At 41.2% G+C, this 22,255-nt stretch overlaps 1 protein-coding gene across 3 annotated transcripts; it reads left to right on the top strand.

Annotated features, from left to right (window-relative positions):
- Window positions 1-641: 641 nt before the first annotated feature.
- On the top strand, window positions 642-21,818 carry pitpnm2 (phosphatidylinositol transfer protein, membrane-associated 2). 3 transcript variants are annotated; one of them, XM_077737664.1, is made up of 27 exons: window positions 642-892; window positions 4,076-4,217; window positions 5,669-5,883; window positions 6,136-6,257; window positions 6,333-6,566; window positions 7,079-7,414; window positions 7,609-7,704; window positions 7,773-7,877; window positions 7,961-8,025; window positions 8,118-8,190; window positions 8,278-8,431; window positions 8,703-8,892; window positions 9,059-9,178; window positions 9,252-9,454; window positions 9,532-9,707; window positions 9,783-9,953; window positions 10,078-10,194; window positions 10,916-11,077; window positions 11,149-11,352; window positions 12,155-12,303; window positions 13,005-13,121; window positions 13,275-13,391; window positions 13,472-13,620; window positions 17,905-18,054; window positions 18,231-18,414; window positions 18,507-18,635; window positions 18,741-21,818. In XM_077737664.1, exons 2-27 carry the CDS (start codon window positions 4,140-4,142, stop codon window positions 19,098-19,100), a joined length of 4,176 nt encoding a protein of 1,391 aa, XP_077593790.1. In that variant the 5' UTR covers window positions 642-892; window positions 4,076-4,139; the 3' UTR covers window positions 19,101-21,818. The 3 variants fall into 3 exon arrangements, with proteins under 3 accessions (XP_077593790.1, XP_077593789.1, XP_077593791.1); XM_077737663.1 differs by having other exon boundaries at window positions 8,115-8,190; XM_077737665.1 differs by lacking the exon at window positions 11,149-11,352 and having other exon boundaries at window positions 8,115-8,190.
- Window positions 21,819-22,255: the final 437 nt, after the last annotated feature.

Here is a 22,255-nt window from a genome sequence, read left to right as displayed (position 1 = left end):
TTCAATTGATTTTCATCGCATAGTGAGTTTACTCTCCAAGTCCTCTTGTTTAAATTGTGTGACCTAATTACTCCTTTCATGAATTAATCATGATTCATTTTAATATATATTTTTTAATTGTATTCATATAGGACAGAGGTCTTGGGGGGGCCTAGGAACTAATTGTAGCCTGTGGGACCATATTTTACGGCCTCCATTTAATATCTAATTCTAGCATTTTTTGATGGGCAATGAAAATATATAATACATGAATTATTTGTAGGATCCATTTTGAGGTAAAATCAATTATTTATATAAGAATTAAAATCCCATGTATAATATAAAAAAACTGAAACTTTAAAAATCAAATAACAAATAATGAATTGAAAAAAAGACAGACACATTCAAATTTTTGCTCAGGGATTTTATTTCTTTTGTATCATCACACCATAACACATAATCTATCATCTGGGTTAATCTAATGCTAACTTTTGAATACTGCAATATAACTTGATTCTTATAATATTGTGATTTTATTCCAGTACTGATCCAGAATGTGTGAAGCTTGATGTAATGCCACATTGTCCCACAGGAGGGCTCCAAATCCTCTCTCTCATCCTCCTCCCCCTCAGCGTCGTGACGTCAACTTCCCCCTATTTCCCCCCGCGCAATCAACAGCACGCACGGACAGCAAGACGATCGGACACACACCGCCAGCGTCCGACGACGAACCCCCACTGTCGATCGGAACATGGAACCTACGCAATCGGCGTGCAACATTCTGTGACTGATCCAAGCCGGAACACGTTGCAATTCCCTTGACGTCGATCCGCCATGCCGCGCCGAAGCTACCACCGACGCCGCGGGGAGAAAACGGCCGGAGATTGATTGTCGCCAGCCGGCCAAGCCTCAGGTGAGCACCCCCCTCTGTTGGATTGGATGGGAGGAAGGAAGGGAGGAAGGAAAGAATCAGGCTAGTCTGAAGTATTTAGCCTGCGACGTCAGGAGGAAAGATCGCTAATACCCCTACATTGAGTATCGACGACGACATTCACACCCTGTTTAACTCATTGGTTGCGATTGACGGCGATAGACGTCCAATACATTTAACCATGGAGGGCAAACTGGAAGCGCTTCTTTTCCACTCCCTGTTTTAATGGATTGGGCGTCGATCGCCGTCAATGGTAACGATCGTAATCGCGCAAGATTTTCCTGATGCATATCAGTACAGTAGTATAGGGTACAGTAATGATTAGGTAGTTTAGGGGGCAATGTAGGGGGTGGCGGGGGGCCTGTCATGGGTTTCTACGTCACTGGGTGCTATTTTTAGCTGGGTAAACACAGCATGTCAATGACTGCACAGACACTTGACCTTTGATTTTTATTGTCATAAAAATAACAATGATGGTCAATTATTGTTATGTTCATATATGGTAACAATGTGGTATTTTTATCTAATTTGAAATTTTCTAAAGAAAACAAAACACCACCACCTAAATATATCTTTTGATAGTTTTTTTATAACTTCTATATATTAACTTGAATTGATTTCACAATTGTGTTTTTGTATTTGTCTGTGTTGCAGAGTATTTTCTCATATTGCATGCATGTGTAAACTACAGTCTACATTTTGTCAAAGGTCAGCAGGGGAAGCGTTTGCATGTCGTCAAGTCAGTGGTGTCTTGTTTACGTGACCTCATTGCGGCACGGGATTTTATTACGCAAAAAGGAAAAGGATGCTGGGCCGTTGAAATAACGTACTTGCCCTGCATGTTGCAGTGTTCCTGTTCAACCTAGCCTACAAAAAAACCCTTCCTATTAGTCATGCTAACATAAGAATAGACTAGATGTAAGTAAAATTCTCAAGTATCTCATTGACAGCAATAGACGTCCAACCTATTTCAACTTGGATGGCCTGGAATCAAAAAACGGATGCCCTACATTACCGTATTCATTCACCTATAAGCAACACCCTTAAAATTGCCTTCAAATAATTGAATTTGACAATTTCTCACATATAAACCGACCCCTGATCCACAATTTCCACCTGCATATTCATGGTTTTAATACAGAGTACAAATGTGTTACTTTGAAGGGAAAATCTTAAGAAAAATCATTGCACGTGGTATTTTTGAGATGCTGTATAAATCGATTCATGGATTGCACATTCCTAAAGGGTGTTGCCTGCATATAGACAGGAAAAAAAGGCACGTGAGCAGTACAACCAAGAAGTAGCGGTCTAGTTTGTCATCCTTGGGTAAGATGGTGCCGCCCTGAGCGTGCAATGACAGGCACACGTAAGTTACTTTTTTCACGTTTTATGAAGATATGTTTTTTTTTTCGCCTTAAATTTCACTCAAGTTGTCAAGTTTAATTTGTGCACATATAAGCCGTACCCTCGATTCAGGTATTTTTTTTAGCGACAAATAGGCAAGAATATACACTGTACTTCAAATTTGAATTGAATTCAATTAGATTTGAAGCAAATTCATAGTACAAAGTAGTAACTTGAATTTTTCTTGCTCAAACTTGAAAATTCCAATGAAACAAGAAGTTAAAATTTCGAGTTGTGCTCGATTTGGAGCTTAGGGCACGCCACACCCGCGTTCACGTGAAGGTGTTGATGACGAGCGAGCAAATGAAGCCTTAGCAGACCTGCGTGTTGACAGCCTGATTGCGTTAGCGTGCACGTCTGGCCCTAATCAGGGCGAGTGTGCATCTTGCTCCACCGCAGTCGAAAAGCTTCAGGCTGAACATTGATTGGCGTCGGAGGGGTGGTGGTGGTGGTAAAGGGGGGGGTAGCGGGCCCGCCGGCCGCATCACAACAAAGTCGACAAATCAGAGTAAAAGCCTCCTGCGTTTCCATGGCAACAGAGCCAGAAGAGGGGGGTGGGTGATGCTAAATATGTGCTTCCATATTTGGGGTTTTCTCTGTACATTTATGTGGGTTTTGGATGCGTGCATTCCTGCGTCTATGCCTACGTGCGTCTATGAATATGGTTTTGTAGTCTTTTCGCCTTGGTGTTTGAGTGTAGTTGTCTGTGTTAGTTATGTCTGTTTACTTTTGTGCCTGTCATGCATATTAATGCACATGTGTATGCATTTGTGGTTTTGTTGTTTATCTAGTGTTTGTATTTGAATGTGCATGTTTCGGATTTTTGGCTATAGTTTGTGCAGTCCGATTCAAATGTGGATGTTAGAAATGTCCTGGTTTTTGAATATGGTTCTCCTGAGGGCCTGCAGATATTGAGTCCAGATCCAGATACCTGGGATATATAATAAGGTGGAGGGAAGGTATCCCACCATAGCTGTAAAAAGTAGGGGTGTATTACAGTAGTGGTTTGAACAAGGCACAAAAAATTGAAAAATCCTTTGGTGGTTTAATGTTTCTGAATGTACATTTGTGTGTACTAGTTGTTTTTTGCTTTTAGATTTGAGTATGTGTGCGCATTAGTTGTGTTTATGTTTTGTATATTTGTTAATGTTTTTAGGTATGTTTGCATAGGTTTGTGTATTAGTTGTGCATTTCTATTATGTCTGTTTATGCAGGTTTACATGGATTTCTCTATGTATGTTTGCAGTGGGTGTGTTTCTGCTTTGTGAGCATTAGTTGTGTTTGTACTATTGTGTTTATCTATGTAACTTTGTATGTTCTAGTTGCGTTTTGCTTTTGTATCACTGTGTTGTTGAGAAGCCTGGCGACCCGTCCGGCTTACAAAGCACTGCGGGAAAAACTGGTGTGTATGTGTATAGATGTTTCTCTGTGTATACTTGTTTCCTATTGCGGGCTTGTCCACGTGTTTATGAGTGCTTTCTAAACACTTTTAGTCTGTGTGACATGGCGTGGTCTGGCTGCGTCTTTTTCAATCCGAGGTCAGGCGGGCGCTTTGATGCGTGGAGGGCGGCCGTGCGGGGACAAGAGCACGGGCCAGCCAGCCAGCGAGCGAGCGAGTGAGCGCACGAGCGAGCCGCTGGAGGATTGAGGTTGCCGGGGGATTTAAGCGCCCGGGATTACCTTGTAATAGATCTGCTCCTTGGCAGCGTACTTCCTGTGACTCTGAGCGTCCTCTTCTCTCCTTTCCTTTCCTTTTTCCAGGGCGCCTGCGATGACTCCCCTCCCGATTTTGCGCTGACACGCTGACCGTGGTCCAGGTGCCGCCATGCTGATCAAGGAGTACCGCATCCCCATGCCTATGAGTGTGGACGAGTATCGCATAGCTCAACTCTACATGATACAGGTCAGTGCACAATTGGGCCGCTACCATTAAGAGGGGAGTCATTGTTTACCACTGAATTGTCCAAATGCTCTTTTTTTTTTGAGCCTCACAACTCTTTGGCTACCCTTGACAGGATACATGTCCAATCGTATTTCAACAGGAACAGTAAATATGTTATTTTTTATGAAAGAATAGTTTTTTCCATGTGTATCTATTTGCTTACATTTTTTCCTATTTGAAATAAAAGTATAATTTTAACTTTTTTCCCAACAAAAGGAAAACTCTCAAATTAAAAAAACAATTTTAAACAAACTATTTGTCAGCAAAAAACAGCATATATGATCATCAATCTATGTTATAATTTTATTTGAAAATGTCAACAAAATACAATTCACTAAATATTCTCCTTACTTAACCTTATTTTAATTTGTTTTGTTTTCAAATTTCAAATTATTATTTAACTCTTTCACTGCCATTGACTGTTTTTGACATTAAATCAATTTCAATTGTAGACGGGGATAAACGTCCAATCAAGTCAAACTGCGTGCAGTGGGCATACATGGCCATAAATGGCAGCCAATGACTTTTCATCCTTTTACTGGGAATTTAATCTACTCTTTGGCAAGTTTGTTCATTCTCTACCATCCCTCCCTGTTCAAAGGCCACGTCTTCTCGTGGTAAACTCGTATAAATTTACAGCAGAAGGCTGAAAGGAGCCACGTGATTGCACATGTCTATCACTACCATTCGCAGTCAATTGGTTCATTCAAAAGGCCAATTGAAGAGGATAAAAAATACCATCAATATTCCCTGATTTCTGTAATGCAAAGACTAAATATGGCAGCCATCATCCACAGCCCTGCACTTAACCCATTGGCCGCCATTGACGGTGATGCACGTCCAATCCATTTGGTTGTTTGCTCGCCATTGGTGCTGAAACCTGATCCTTTTTCTGTCATTTGTGCTTCAGTGCGAAATTAAATAAACCCAACACCCCCCTCCTTCTCCGCCACGGCGTCACAGCCGAGCGCCGGTCGTCCCGGTAACGGGTGACATCAGCGCACCGTCACTCGTCGGCTGAGGCCACGTTGCCGTGACAACAGGCCGGCCGGGCTGCTGTCATCTCAGAGTGGGCCTTTAAAAGAAAAAAAAAATAGCAGCTCAGTCTTTAGCGGATCCGCCATCTGCTGCATCCAGGAGCACAATTCCACTTCCTGATGATTCCGATACTGTACTGATACTACCTTTTTCAAAAAAATCCACACTGTATAATACTAGAATACTGCATACGCACTTGACTCCCAAGTAAGCGCTATCCTGACTTGGTCAGACAAGGCTTAACTCGGTGCATGCCATTGACAGGCAGGATCATTGTGTCCAAAACATGGCCCCCTCTCCTTTTAAAGTCACTGGCTGTACCACCTTTAAAGCTTAGGTTAGCTCTCGGTAACGTCTACAATGTCGGTCCATAGAAAAAGAGCCGCGAAGAGAGCTGCGGCGAGGGCAGCGGCGTGGAGATCCTGGAGAACAAACCCTACCAGGATGGGCCCGGCGGTTCGGGCCAGTACACCCACAAGGTATACCACATCGGCAAGCACATCCCGTCGTGGTTTTGCTCCATCTTGCCTCAGGCCGCCCTCCGTGTGGAGGAGGAGTCGTGGAACGCCTACCCATACACACGCACCAGGTGGGATTGCTTTTACACATACTTATATAATATACATTCTAATTTGGTGCCATTAATAACTGGTGATTACTAAAGTAGATACTCTTCTTTATTCAATTCTTATGTATTTACATTTTTTATGTAGAACAAAAATATACAGTAAATATTCAATTTGAATGTCTTTAAAAAAAGATATATATATATATATATATATATACAAATGAATATGTTTTTATATATTAGTATATTATCATAATATTTGTGATGCTGCAGGTACACGTGTCCATTCGTGGAGAAGTTCTCTATTGACATCGAAACCTACTACATGCCGGACACTGGCAACCAATCAGATGTCTTCAGCATGTCCCCTGCTGAGAAGAGACAGCGCACAGTAGGTGAGTCCCAGACGTCCGTCCTCCCTCCCCGATCCAACGGACAAAAGTCAAACCGGGCGGGGTTCCCTTCCACAGATCCCATCGACATCGTCAAGGATTACATTGCACCCCACGAGTACTTGGCGGAGGAAGACCCCCGGCTCTACCGCTCGCTCAAGACCAGGCGAGGCCCGCTCTCCGAGGATTGGATCGAAGAGATCACCCGCATTCCTGCCGACCGCTCAGTCATGTGCGCCTATAAACTGTGCAAAGTGGAGTTTCGGTACTGGGGGATGCAGTCCAAGATTGAACGCTTCATCCATGACGTCGGTACGTGTACTCATTTACTCCATGTTTCACATTTGTCTTTGACATCCAATAGCAGATTTACTGTTGTTCATACATATTTCACAGGGGCCTATAAAAAATAAAATAAGATAATAAATATAATTAAATAAAAACTATGTTTAAATACTATTGTAAGTTTTTTAAATAGGAAAAATGTACTATTCTTAACAAAATTTGAATCTGTACCATTTTTGTATTTTTTTTCCATTTCATATTAAATATGTTAAATATTTTAATATGTATACAGTATATAATAATCCTCAGTATTACTGTCCTTAGTTATACAAAATAAAAAATTGAATAAAATATTAACCATTATTTTAATTTGTTTATGCTTTAAAATATATTTATAAAGCAATCAAATGGTAACTTGAATTTTAAAAAATAATACATACTCTTTATGCTCCCAAGTGATCCCCTAAAGTATTTTATTTTTTATTTTTTTTAATTGTATTTTGACTACCCTGATGTTAATGACAATTCCAACCAAACAGGTTTGCGCAAAGTAATGGTGCGAGCCCACCGCCAGGCCTGGTGTTGGCAGGACGAGTGGTACGGCCTAACCATGGAGGACATCCGGCAGCTGGAACTGGAGACCCAGCTGGCCCTAGCCAAGAAAATGGCTCAGTACAGCACCGGCGAGGAAAGCAGCTCCGAAACCAACGGTCGCCCCGCCGTCGAGGACCAGGAGAAGGGGCCCGTCGTCGAAACCGGATCTCCCGCCGAGGCCGGCGCTGTCAAACCTGGGGGGGCACTGGCTAGCCGGGGAGAGCTGACCAAGCAGTGGTCTACGTCCTCCAGATCCTCCAACAGGTCATCCAAGAGAGGAGGTAAGCACAAACTCACTTCTAAAGCCATCACTTGTCATTTCAACCTTTTTCATCTCTTCCAAATGAGACGTAAATCTGTGAGGTTCTTCACGTAGCCTGCCTGGCGTCCAGCCATATTGAGAGAAGGACGGAAGTGGAGTAGTGACATTGAACTCTGCTGACCACTGTCCTTTTTTTTTTGCACAATCCCTTAGGAAGTCCTTCTCATCACAGCTTGAGCGAATGGAGAATGCAGAGCATCGCTCGAGAGTCCGACGACAGCACGGACGACGAGTTCTTTGACGCGCACGGTGAGCTCAACGGAGGATGCACCGAGCCATTTTGCCAACCAATCGCTCATTTTTTTTGTATTTTTTAGATGGTTTCTCGGATGGGGAAGAAGTCTTGCCAAAGGAGATGACCAAGTGGAGCTCCAATGACTTGATGGACAAAATGGAAACCATCGAGATGGACGAGGTGCAAGGTAACACCGCTCTCATTTCCACGCCTTTGCAACTCCAACTTGGGTGACCGGGGGAGGTGTTTATTTATTTATTTTTGTCACAGAATCACTGTATACCGAGACGGGAGGGGAGTTTGGCACCTTGATGAACGAGGAGGCGCATGCCGAGGTGGTTTTCTGGCAATGAGAGATAATGCAGATATGAAGACCGGTTTGAAGACGATTGTGTGACTACTTTCTTATCTGATGGCTTCCCAGCAGTGTCTTCAGCCGTCCAAAATCCACGTCTTGATTCTGGTCTTGCACGGGGGAAACATTCTGGACACGGGCTCAGGTAGCGTATGGAACGTCGTCTGGTCTTGGGAAAAGATCGGGTTTGTAGTGTCATATCTTAATTTTATTTTTTAATGGGGATGTGTAGGCGAACAGAGCAGCAAGCAAGGTGACGTCAACACACTGAATGGCGCCTTCGAGGCGGTGATGAGGGTTCACTACCCAGCGGCGCTGGGCCGCATCGCCATCCGCACCGTGTCGTGTCCTGCCGTCTGCGTGGAAGCTTTTTCGCTGGTGTCCAAGTGAGTTACAGTACCCTTTTTTAATTTTACCTCTAGTTCAAATAAAAATGAAATCGATTACATTATATATACTTTTTATCTATTGCAAAATGATTATTTTTCATTAGGGAAAAGAATCCTGTAATATATAATGATAATATGATTTATACTTGAACTTGCAAGTCTTTGTTTAAAAAAAAAAAAACAATGGGTAATTATTTGACTTCCCAAATATTTTGTAAAGTTAGGAGTCTGCATCGGGTTTAACCTTGTGTGTTTTGGCCATCCGCAGCCTGAGTCCGTACAGCTACGACGAGGGCTGCCTGTCCAGCAGCCAGGATCACATTCCTCTGGCAGCGCTGCCTCTCCTCGCCACGTCGGCGCCACAATACCAGGATGCTGTTGCCGCAGTCATTCTTCGAGCCAATCAGGTGTATGCAGATTTCATCAGGTCCTTGGAAGGAGCCTCCTTCAATGGGCAGGTCAATGCGGCATTTTTTTATATAGACAACCAACTAACCTTAAATTACCACCTAACTTTTTCCCCCTGACAAGTATAAGATAACCCATTTTCCCTCCTGAAAATATCCGAAAAAATGTGTCTTCTTCTCTGGGTCTTGAATACTGGATGTAAATGTGTGTTGGCAGGTATGTGTGATTGGGGACTGCGTAGGTGGCATCCTGGGCTTTGATGCTCTGTGTAGCAGTTCTGTTCTGGTATTGGAAAGTCCAAACAGCAGCAGGCGGGGAAGCGCCATCAGCGTGCAGGTAATATCCAGCCTGTCCGTCAGCCCTGAAGCAGAGCCTAGCGTCAGCATTAACGTGCCCCCCCCCCGGACAGGACACGGAGCTGCTGTCTCCCGGCATCGTCATCAACAGCGCGTCGCCGTCCCTGGAGGGCAGCCGCCACCTCAGTCGTAGCAACATTGACATCCCCCGTTGCTCGGGCCCCGACGACCCCAAGAAGCAACTTCCGCGCAAACGCAGTGACTCGTCCACCTATGAGCTAGACACCATTAAGCATCATCAGGCTTTCCTATCCAGGTGAGGCGGGGGACTATGACTCGTGCACGGGTGCCCCTTTCGGATCTTGGCTTATATTTGTTTGTCGTCTTTTGCAGCCTGCACTCCAGCGTGATCCACGCCGAGACCTGTTCTCGGCGCTCCAGCAGCAGCACCATGCTGGAGGGCGGCTCCTTGGGCAAATTTGACTTTGAGGTGACCGACTTCTTTCTCTTCGGATCGCCTCTGGGGCTGGTGCTGGCGCTGAGGAAGACTGTGGTGCCCTCCTTGGACGGTGAGGACGCAGATTTTTGATTTGGAAGCTGAAAAAAAGACTGACCATGACCGGTATTTTCTCTTCCGACTTTAGTGACGGCTCTGCGTCCAGCCTGCCAGCAGGTTTACAACCTGTTCCACCCAGCAGACCCCTCGGCTTCCCGCCTGGAGCCTCTCCTGGATAAACGCTTCCACTTGCTGCCTCCCTTCAGCATCCCTCGCTATCAGCGCTTTCCACTCGGTGACGGACACTCGGCTCTTCTGGGTAAAAATAACATTTGTTCTTCCTCCGGCCAAGATGTGCCCTGCCACCAATTAGTTTATTATTAGTAGAAGTCCAATCCGTTTGTTGATTTGCTCAAGAACTGACAACGCCCTTTTGCTTTCAGTGGAGACGGTGCAAAACAACCCTCAGCTCTTGATGGAGCCGGCGCTCCATCGCAATCACGATACGGACGTCAACGAAACCTCCATCGCCGTGCCTGTCCTTAACTGGCCGGCTTCTTGTGAGTACTCACCGTCCCTCTTTATCTTTAGTATATATATCTGTATATTTATATATGACTATATATATATTTATCTGTATATATATATAGACTATATATATATTTATCTGTATATATATATTTATATATGACAATATATATTTATCTGTATATTTATATGGCTATATATATATCTGTATATTTATATATGGCTATATATATATCTGTATATTTATATATGACTATATATATTTATATATATATATATATATATATATATATATATATATATATATATATATATATATATATATATATATATATATATATATATATATATATATATATATATATATATATATATATATATATATATATATATATATATATATATATATATATATATATATATATATATATATATATATATATATATATATATATATATATATATATATATATATATATATATATATATATATATATATATATATATATATATATATATATATATCTGTATATTTGTATATGGTTATATGTATATTTGTATATGGCTATATATATCTGTGTATTTGTATATGGCTATATATATCTGTGTATTTGTATATGGCTATATATATCTGTATTATATTTTATATACATTATGTATATTATATCTTATCTATATATACCTTATTTTTTGGTCAAGAGATTTCACCAAAAGGCATACATTTGACCTCTCTTGTCCCTGGTATCTCCGCAGCGGACGCCGGATCTCACATTTCGGTGGACGCCGCGTGCCCACCGCCGTCCACCTCCCCGGGGGTCCCTCACATCCGCTGCCACCGCCGGGCCAGCGAGGCTAGCCTGGCGAGCCAGGTCTCGGGCTTGGCCGACTCGTACGCCGCCTCCAACGTCGCCAACAGTAAGTGTCGCGCCCTGGGGAGGCGTTTTTGCGTTTTTAACGGCTTTGTTCAAAACTAAACATCCCTTCAGCCGGCCGGCTGAGAAAAAGGCCCAGCGTTCTGTCCCACCTATCCAATCCCTACAATAAACTCGTCTCCCGGACGCCGTCCTTGCGCTCGGGCCGGAAAACCCGGCAGGTGTTTCCCGACGCCAGGTCGGAACGCAGCTGGGACGCCGGCTCGGATGTCGGCGCTGACATTGGCTCACCTGTGGCGCTAATAAATTTGGAGCAAGGTACCCTGGGCAGTGTAGTTGTGAGGGCACCTCAGCTGTCCTCTTTCTCTTCCTCCCTGGAATAGTCTTCCTCAGTAGGAAAAGGTTACATCTGCGGTCTTGTGGTGCCACACTAAGCCACGACTTGTCTAGTTTGGTTGATCCTCTGTTATTGTGCAGTGTGAATTTCTGTCTTTTAGCAAAGGGTGTCCAAACTTTTCTTCTCCAGAGGCTGCTTTTGATAAAATGGAATGGAAGGGCCAAAAATACTGTATATACTTATATATAGGTGTCTATATGTTAGGGATGTCCCTGATCAGATTCCATGATTGGAATTTAGGTTCAATTTATGCCACTTTTAGAGAATCAAAATGTGTTTTGCCAGGTTTTGTGATGAAAATTCTCGAATACAAATGTATGTAAAGTAAAATTGCCCAAATGAGTTTGTTTCTGACATTGATTTGACATTTCATCATTTGAAATGTGTGCCACTTTACTGTTTAAGTGACTGGCTCCTTCTAAATTTGAAGCTGAGAAATGCAGCCTGAACACAAGTTTCTTTTGCGGGACCATGTTCAATGACATTTTCATCATTTGGCCGCAGTTTGGACACCTCTAGTCTTTACCGTTCCTTTTTTTAGTCTTGGCAAGACCTGAAAGTGAAAGTCTATGCCATTTCCATTGTTTCTCTGAGCTTCAGTCACAAATTCCCGTGGGTCAAACGTAAAACATACGTATTGAACCCAGGCTGGCCTTATTGGTGAAACTGAGGCTTAAATGCACAAATGTAGATTTGTAAAAGTGTCTCAATGTCATATTGCAGTTGCATCTCGCTGGTGGGGCAGCAAGCGGATGGACTACGCCCTATACTGCCCCGATGCGCTGACGGCGTTCCCCACCGTGGCCCTGCCGCACCTCTTCCACGCTTCTTACTGGGAGTCCACAGACGTGGTGTCCTTCCTTCTTCGACAGGTGGGTCAACTCAACAGTTGTCCAATCACTTTTGATTTGGGAGGGTGGCAGTCAAAGAGTTGGTACTGGAATTCTTTTGAGGGGTATTTGTTAATTATCATAGATTTGTTGTGGTCTTAACCAGGTCAAAGATAGTGTGGTGCTTGTAGTGATTTTAAAAAATCATCAATAATAAACTCATACTATTGAAATATTATTTAGGAATATAGCCATATTTTACTCGCTTTTTACCTGTACACCAGTGGTGTGCCGTCAGGGCCTTTAAGGTCTTCTCTGCTGGCTTAAGAAATATCTGAATCATATATTATATTTTGTCCATCAATATTTATTAAATTATTCAAAATTGTCTGTTAGGGAAAAATGATTCAGTGATTCCTATATAATATTACACCAAGTTACCTTTTTTTCCTCATAAAATGAGACTATTTTGACCCCATAGTATCACTTTGTCTCATGACATAACTTGCAGATCATTATATTGTTACTTATTTCCTCATAGTATTAAAATTGTCCAAATTTATTCTGATTTAATCTTGCAATATTATGACTTTAACCTCCTTATTCTTGCTTCTTTGTTTGAGCCTTTATTGTAGTGCTGCCCTAACAAAATCAGATATTTAATGACATTTTATCAGGATAAAATGTCCCAGATGAGTGCAAATATTCAGAGTTATTGCTAACACGTTTGCATGCGTCCACAGGTTATGAGACATGAGAACTCTGGAATCCTGGAGCTAAATGGGAAAGAAGTGTCAGAGTTCACGCCATCCAAACCTCGAGAGAAGTGGCTGCGGAAACGGACTCATGTCAAAATCCGGGTAAGTGGCGTCATGTTTTCTGGTAAGCCATAAAACTGCAGTAGACGTCCAATCCAAAAAATCTTTATTTATTTGAATCCTTAAGTCTAAAGAACATCGCTTCACACCAAGTTTTAATAGAAGTACAGAACACATTTATTTTGGTCCTGACAGAATGTGACAGCCAACCACCGGGTGAATGACGGCGTGTACACAGAGGACGGCGCCCAGACGGTCAACGGCCGCTTCATGTACGGCCCGCTGGACATGGTGACGCTTACGGGGGAGAAGGTGAGCAGTGGCAGCCTCTGAGATGCCAATCATTCCTAGGAACTCCAATGTTAGCTCCATCTCACCGCGTGTTTGCGCAGATCGACATCCACATCATGACGCAGCCTCCCTCGGGCGAGTGGATCTACTTGGACACGCAGCTCACCAACAGCAGCGGCCGCATCTCGTACGCACTCCCTGATAACAAACGACTGGGCATTGGTGTGTATCCTGTCAAAATGGTGGTCAGGTATGTATAGTTTTTTTATTCTCACAATTCTCACAAGGAGATATATTGTCAGCCAGTCTGTGGCTTAGTAGGGTGGTGGGTTGGGCACTTCACACTAAGACCATGTATATATAGTAAGGCTTTATACTTAAAAATGACCATGTATAGTAAGGCTTTATTGTTAAAAAAATGACCATGTATAGTAAGGCTTTATTCTTAAATAAATGACCATGTATAGTAAGGCTTTATTCTTAAATAAATGACCATGTATAATAAGGCTTTATTCTTAAAAAAAATGACCATGTATAGTAAGGCTTTATTCTTAAAAAAATGACCATGTATAGTAAGGCTTTATACTTAAAAATGACCATGTATAGTAAGGCTTTATTCTTAAAAAAATGACCATGTATAGTAAGGCTTTATTCTTAAAAAAATGACCATGTATAGTAAGACTTTATTCTTAAAAAAAAAATGGCCATGTATAGTAAGGCTTTATTCTTAAAAATGACCATGTATAGTAAGGCTTTATTCTTAAAAATGACCATGTATAGTAAGGCTTTATTCTTAAAGAAATGACCATCTATAGTAAGGCTTTATTCTTAAAGAAATGACCATCTATAGTAAGGCTTTATTCTTAAAGAAATGACCATGTATAGTAAGGCTTTATTCTTAAAAAAATGACCATGTATAGTAAGGCTTTATTCTTAAAAAAAAAGACCATGTATAGTAAGGCTTAATTCTTTAAAAAAAAATGACCATGTATAGTAAGGCTTTATCCTTAAAAAAAAAGACCATGTATAGTAAGACTTTATCCTTAAAAAAAATGACCATGTATAGTAAGGCTTTATTCTTAAAAAAATGACCATGTATAGTAAGGCTTTATTCTTAAAAAAATGACCATGTATAGTAAGGCTTTATTCTTAAAAAAAAAATGGCCATGTATAGTAAGGCTTTATTCTTAAAAATGACCATGTATAGTAAGGCTTTATTCTTAAAAATGACCATGTATAGTAAGGCTTTATTCTTAAAGAAATGACCATCTATAGTAAGGCTTTATTCTTAAAGAAATGACCATGTATAGTAAGGCTTTATTCTTAAAAAAAAAAGACCATGTATAGTAAGGCTTAATTCTTAAAAAAAAAATGACCATGTATAGTAAGGCTTTATCCTTAAAAAAAAAAGACCATGTATAGTAAGACTTTATCCTTAAAAAAATGACCATGTATAGTAAGGCTTTATTCTTAAAAAAATGACCATGTATAGTAAGGCTTTATTCTTAAAAAAAAAATGACCATGTATAGTACGGCTTTATTCTTAAAAAAAAATGACCATGTATAGTAAGGCTTTATTCTAAAAAAAAAAATGACCATGTATAGTAAGGCTTTATTCTTAAAAAAAAATGACCATGTATAGTAAGGCTTTATTGTCCAAATTTTCTAGACCAATTATTTGAAAAAAAGTTGAAGTAATGATTAAATGTAACATAATTTATGCAGTTTTGTTTTAGTAAAAAGTAATTAGTCTTTTGTCCCAAGAGTACCTCTGTGGGGATTGAACCAGCATTCACTCCTCAGTAGGCATATACTCTTCTGTGTGCTTACTCTACTGTGTGTGCTAAAGGGCCTTCCAACACACCCCCTATACCTTGACTGGCCAAGTATTGTTGGGTAGAGGGTGCCCGAGTATTTTGGCTAAGTGTGTAAGTCAACTCCCTACTTAGCAAGGCACATAAGTATTATGGCTAAGTGAGTATTTTGATGTCATGATTGAATGTAAAATTTTATTTTTTAAAGTGTTTTTCAGCAAAAGGTAATAATCCTTTTGTCGCAGGGTGGTGGCCCAGTGGATAAGTCATCAGTCTTATACCTATGGGGTCCTGGGTTCAAATCCAAGTGCAGGCAAAGATTTTCCCATTATTATTCAGTTAAAAGAATAAGTTCTAATGCCTAAGTGTCTAAGTTTATAATTCTTCAGTAGTGAATGAAGCATTTTGTCAAAAAATGACTAAGTGTTTCACCCCAATTTCCTTGGATAAAACGTTTCAACACCCTTGTATAAGTGGGGCACGAGTTGGTGTTGTGGGTTGCACACTCGCCTTTGCACCGAGAGAACGTGAGTTCGCTTCCCGGTGTCGCCGGTTGACTGACCAAGCAAGCGGTCGAGGGTCGGCCGAAGGCCGACCCGAGAACGCCTTTCGCACAGACAGGTCCTTCAACTGTCTTCCGAACTGCCGAAGGCAGTTCGGAATATAACCTTTTGCTGAAAAGTATAACTAAGTGTTTTATATAAATTAAAAAGTTTTTTTTTTCCTTCTTATTATTCCATTTACCAATTCTTCTTCCCAAGTATTTTCAGCCAAATGACGACAGCGGGAATCGAACCAGTGACCACTCCGGTCAGCATGTTCTCTTCTGTGTGCATACTCAACCTTTGAGCTAAGGGAACCTCCCTCCTTGCCACTAAACTTCGACCGGCCAAGTATTTTCTTTAAGAGGACACCACGAAAATTTGGCTAAGTGTTTAAGCCACCTGCCTACCCAACATGGTTGTGTCCAATAAATCTTTTTGGGTGGTTGTCTTTTGATTTCTAAAGTTTAAAATTTTAATTTTTAAAGTGTTTTTCAGCAAAAGGTAATTATCCTTTTGTCACAGGGTGGTGGCCCAATGGTTAAGTCATCAGTCTCCCACCTCTGAGGTCCTTGGTTCGAATCCAAGTGGAGGCAAAGATTTTCCAAATATTATTCAGTTAAAAGAATAAGTTCTAATGCCTAAGTGTCTAAGTTTATAATTCTTCAGTAGGGAATGAAGTATTTTGTCAAAAAATGACTAAGTGTTTCACCCCAGTTTCCTTGGATAAAACGTTTCAACACCCTTGTATAAGTGGGGCACGAGTTGGTGTTGTGGGTTGCACACTCGCCTTTGCACCGAGAGAACGTGAGTTCGCTTCCCGGTGTCGGCGGTTGACTGACCAAGCAAGCGGTCGAGGGTCGGCCGAAGGCCGACCCGAGAACGCCTTTCGCACATACAGGTCCATCAAGTGTCTTCCGAACTGCCGAAGGCAGTTCGGAATATAACCTTTTGCTGAAAAGTATAACTAAGTGTTTTATATAAATTAAAAAGTTTTTTTTCCTTCTTCTTATTCCATTTACCAATTCTTCGTCTGTGGGAATCGAACCAGTGACCACTCCGGTCAGCATATTCTCTTCTGTGTGCATACTCAACCGTTGCGCTAAGGGAACATCCCACCTTGCCACTAAATTTCGACCGGCCAAGTATTTTCTTTAAGAGGACACAACGAAAATTTGGCTAAGTGTTTAAGCCACCTCTTTACTCAGCAAGGTGCTCGAGTATTTTGGCTAAGTGTGCAAGCCACCTGCCTACCCAACATGGTTGTGTCCAATAAAACTTTTTGGGTGGTTGTCTTTTGATTTCTAAAGTGTAAAATTTTAATTTTTAAAGTGTATTTTAGCAAAAGGTAATTATCCTTTTGTCGCAGGTGTCCCTCCCCGCCTTCGGCGGGGAGGGGCACCAAGAGTCCATCTGTGGGAATCGAACCAGTGTCCACTTTGGTCAGCATATACCCTTTGCGCTAAAGGGGCCCTCCCACCGTCCCCCTAAACTTCGTCAGGCCAAGTGCTGGTGGTAGAGGATGCTCGAGGAATTTGGCTAAGTGTATAAGCCACCTCCCTAAAGGGTATAGTCCTTCCCACACCTGTAGTGAGAAGTTGAAATTATCCATTAATAAAGTTCTAAGCACCTAAACTTCACTGGCCAAGTATTGTTGGTAGAGGGTGCTCAAGTATTTTGGCTAAGTGTATAAGCCACCTCCCTAAAAGGTATGGTCCTTCCCACACCTGAAGTGAGAAGTTGGAATTCTCCATTAATGAAATTCAAAGCCCTTAACTTTGACTGGCCAAGTATTGTTGGTAAGAGGACCCAAAGGGAAGTTGGCTAAGTGTGCAAGCCACCTTTCTACCCAGCATTGAAGTGTCCAATAAAACCTTTTGAGTGTCTTTTTTATGTTATACACCAAAACTGTTAAAACAAATTTTGATGTAATGATTGAATGTAAGATTTTATTTTTTAAGTTTTTTTTACTAAAGGGTAATTTGTCTTTTGACGCATGTAACCTTCCTGCCAAAAACTAAAAAATTAAAGCAAACACCTTACTATACATAGTCATTTTCTTTTGAAGAAAACGCCTTCAAAAAGGAGTTGGCCTCCCCTGTTTCAATCGAATGATTCAATATAAATCACCTAATCTTGATGGCACTAATTTTAACATTTCTTTTCCCCACTACAAAGGGGTGACCACACGTTCGCAGACAGTTACCTGACTGTGGTGCCCCGCGGGACGGAGTTTGTGGTGTTCAGCATTGACGGCTCGTTCGCTGCCAGCGTGTCCATCATGGGGAGTGACCCCAAGGTGCGAGCGGGAGCCGTGGACGTGGTGAGGTAAGGGTGACTCTTTCCTCGGAATCTGCCAACTTTTTCTAAAAAGAGTAAAAAAAAATATATATAAGTGTTGGTTCTAGCAAGGCTCAATGGTATAAAGTGAATACTTTCGAAAACCGTCCATAACGTGTGTGAGTTTGTTTGCATGGAGTGTAAGTTGTGGTGTGATGTGTCAGATACTGGCAAGATCTGGGCTACCTGATAGTGTACGTGACGGGGCGTCCGGACATGCAGAAGCAACGCGTGGTGGCCTGGCTCTCGCAGCACAACTTCCCACACGGCGTGGTGTCCTTCTGCGACGGCCTCGTTCACGACCCGCTCCGCCACAAGGCCAACTTCCTCAAGTGCCTCATCGGCGAGGTGGGCGTCCGCACTAGAGGAGGGGGGAAATGGACAAAAGTGAAACTTTTTTTTTTTTACCTTTCTCTCTCCCTCTTTTTTGGCCTTTAAAGGCCCAGATGAGGATATTTGCCGCCTACGGCTCCAGCAAGGACATTTCGGTGTACACTAACGTCGGCCTGCCGCCGTCTCATATTTACATCGTGGGAAGACCCACTAAGAAGATGCAGCATCAGTGTCAGGTAGGACAAAAATAACATTAAAAATAAAATTTGACATGCATGCTGTTAACAAAAAAAAGCTGAAATGAGTTCAAAGTGAGCAACCAAGTGGTTTCTCCCTTGCAGTTCATTCCGGACGGTTACGCTTCTCACCTGTCCCACCTGGAGTACAGCCAGCGTTCCCGGCCCGCCAAGTCGGCCGGCGCCCGCATGGTCTTGCGCAAGGGCAGCTTCGGTCTGGGCGCCGCCTCGGGGGACTTCCTGCGCAAGCGCAACCACATCTTCCGCACCATTTCCTCCAAGCGGCCCGGCGGCTCGCCCAAGCCGGCGGGTCGGACGGAGCGAACGCAGAGCCAGTGCGAGGCGGGCGCCGCGGCGCCGGCCACGGCCCCCGCCGCCCAGCGGAGCATGAGCGTGGCGGCCGGCTGCTGGGGCCGCAGCGGCAGCGCCAAAGAGGGAAGCACAGGGTCGCATGGCCCCAAATGAGCGGAGTCCAACCCGCTGTGTAGCATGACTCTTTTACACTAACACTTTTCTAGAGGATGCGGCAAAGGACATTGCGTCTATTGACAACACAGACCTAAAGGGTTGGTTGTTACATTCCACCATTTAACATTCTGCTGCATTTCAAATTTCAATTTGTCTATCACTTGCAGCCAATCAAAAAAAATGTTATTCTAGTCCAAAGCGGTTTGACTGAATGAGTTCAATAATTTCTGCTCTCTAAATTTATTTTAAAACACTTTCGTAAACGGAAACCAATTGTCATCAATACTTCCCTCTAATGGATTTGTGACTTTACAGAAAAACGTATCTATCATTCCGGTCACGATAATCATTTCAGTACTGTTATAGTGCAAAAGCACCTTCTAGTGTTGGCATTCTAGCAAGTGTGACAACCAACCCTTGGGACAACTTACCCCGTTCTACCCCATATGTACATTTTCTATACAGCAGACCAAGCCGTCATATAACAGCTCAGGTTCATTTCATTTAACAAACGTGGTAACCCATGGTAACTTGTTCTTCCTTCTCAATGGAAAGCTTTTTGAGGATTTATGTCCATCATTTCCAGACTGCGCTATTGCTAGCAAATTAATTCCACCACTAGAATGCATTTTTACGTCTAGGACAGCTTTTAACATTGTCATCATGCAACTAAAAGGTTTTTAGTGATGCAGAACCTACTTGGTATTTTAAGTATAACTTTATCGCTTGACTAGGGAGGAAAGAAAAATGGCAAGATCTAAACGTAAAACAACGATTCTAAGTCGTGTTGCACCGTTATTTTTTTTCCTAGTCAGATACTTGTTTTTTAATTAATTTAAATTTTACTTAGAATTATAATTTTTTAAATCACTCATGGCTTTTTTTTTTTTACATCGCATTTTAAAATTTTCTTTTTTCTACCATTTTTTTCTTTTAAATCCCAAACTATACTTCAATGAATTAAAAGTTGAACATTCTTAAATGCACTAAAAAGATTAAGGAAAAAAAATTGAATTATCTTTGGATAAAAGGGTTTAAACGCATAACTGCTCAGCTTTCTGTACTCCGTCGCCACGCGTTAACGGCCGCCAATTTCACCCCAATTTCCAGATTTTTGCCGTCATTGACTTCACGTGGCCAACAAGGCCTTGACAAACATGTACATACACACGCGTCAAATCCACAGCACGAATCCCTTTATAGAGTGCTTAGCTTTGCTATACCTCTCAGACCTGTTGGTGGCGCCGTGGTCCTACTCTGTACAGCTGCTGCTACCGCTGCCGGGAGTTTCTACTTTTCGCTCCTTTTCCAAAATATTTACCGCTTGAATGTTTAACGTGTAATTTTCCACCTCTAGTTCCCTGTGGATTTTCGTGACAAGCTGGTACCGTGATGTTTACACTCCTCGCCAAAAGGGGGCGGGATAGCCAAACTTGGATTTAAGCAAAAAGGTCGTCGTTTTCGAGATGCATTTTTTTTTTTTTTGGAAAGAACGGGTTTCCATTCAAATGTTTCGGCAATCAAACTGTCAAATTTCCGCTTCTTTTGGCTTTCATACTGATTGCGTTAAATGTGTAAATGACAATTGTACTATACATTTTGCATACTCAAAAAATTGGTGATGCACATGCCCTACTTGCTAGGTGGCTAGGTGTTAACGTTACATCTTTTTGACGTTATGGCTCAATTGTGCCCCCTATGGATGAACGTGGTATTACAAGTGAGCTTGGTGCCAGCTTGTAGCGAATTACACTTTCTGAAATGGCCTTAAAAGAAAAAAAACGGACACTATCGCTAACACTCCAGCGCAAAAGCCAAATGATCCTTTCACACTGTAGTTAATCAACTGCGTAACCTCACTTGTTGGGAAAAATATACTTTAAAGTCTGTAGTGCATGTCTTATTTATTTATCGATTTCATTTATTTCAGGGGATTAAAAAAAACGATTGAAATGTGCCAAATTGTGGAAAGTTTATATTTGGTTGTTATTTAAGAAGGGGCGCTATTGTACAAGAGAGTATTAGGGCAAAGAGAAAAAAAGTTAGCACTACGGGAATTAAAATCGTAATATTAAGAGAAAATATTATGATCGGAGTATAAATACGGGAGATTTGAAGTGATATTACAAAATTAAAGTCGTAGTATTAGTTGAAGTTGTAATGTTAATAAATACTATCCAATCTATTAAAACTAATTTATAGGAAATATGACTGATCTCGGAATACAATGACTTTAAACTTGTAATATTATGACAATTTTCTCGTGGTAAAACGACGACTTTAATCTAGCGACATTAGATCTTTTTCTTGCATCATTACGGGTTTAATCTGGTAATATTACAGCGTACGATTTTAGTCTGACGACTTTGTCGTAACGGTAGGACGTTTGGTGCCATTTTTTCCCCTTTTTGTTTAGCACTAATCCTTCATGGTACTTATTGTACAGTGTTATTGGACTTGAAAGAAAAAGTGACTTATGCTGCAAACTAAAAAGGAGGCGTCATCATTGTCAAGAGAACTTGAATGTGTCACTCGGTGTACATATTGTAAAGATGTATTACGATGACTTACCTGCTCCAGAGTTATTTGTTTACCTAAATCATCACCCCATCCATGCATTTCAGGTGATATATTCATACTTGTAAATATATATATATACAGAGTGTCAATCGTCATTGGAGAAATGCTAATAAAACTACATTTTTTGAAAAGGGATTGGCCAAATTATGACCTATAAAACAACTACTGTTAAAAAAACGTTTCATGACTTTTTCTACTTTTATCATACTTTCTAAATATTTAGTTTTATTTATTTTACAGGCAACTTTTACCATTGATTTGGGCAAATTATTGTCCCATAATAACAACTAACAAAACAATTATGAATATTAAATAATATTATTTTGTAATTTAGTTCAACAATAGCTAATAACCTAAATATAAATAAAATTATTTAGGCCAAAATTTAAAACCTACATTTGAAAAAAGCTGGGTATTATAATCTAAGTTTTTGTTTAACATTAAAGATATTAAGATTCACCCCAATATGTATTAGTAAAATATATTTTAAAAAAATGTCCATGAAATACATTTAAAAGTCTATCAGCAATTAGATTAGGTTGCCTCAAAATTAAATATAGGATAGACAAGTG

The sequence above is a fragment of the Stigmatopora nigra genome, chromosome 17 (assembly GCF_051989575.1).
Source record: "Stigmatopora nigra isolate UIUO_SnigA chromosome 17, RoL_Snig_1.1, whole genome shotgun sequence".
NCBI lineage: Eukaryota > Metazoa > Chordata > Actinopteri > Syngnathiformes > Syngnathidae > Stigmatopora > Stigmatopora nigra.
This window is presented reverse-complemented; position numbering and strand designations above follow the sequence as displayed.

Bases quoted from the DNA above. Each gene is read 5' to 3' on its own strand.
- pitpnm2 (XM_077737663.1), top strand. From the start codon at position 4,140: ATGCTGATCAAGGAGTACCGCATCCCCATGCCTATGAGTGTGGACGAG. The intron at 9,179-9,251 runs GTAATATCCAGC...CCCCCCGGACAG, and splicing joins GAAGCGCCATCAGCGTGCAG to GACACGGAGCTGCTGTCTCC. The intron at 9,708-9,782 runs GTGAGGACGCAG...TTCCGACTTTAG, and splicing joins TGTGGTGCCCTCCTTGGACG to TGACGGCTCTGCGTCCAGCC.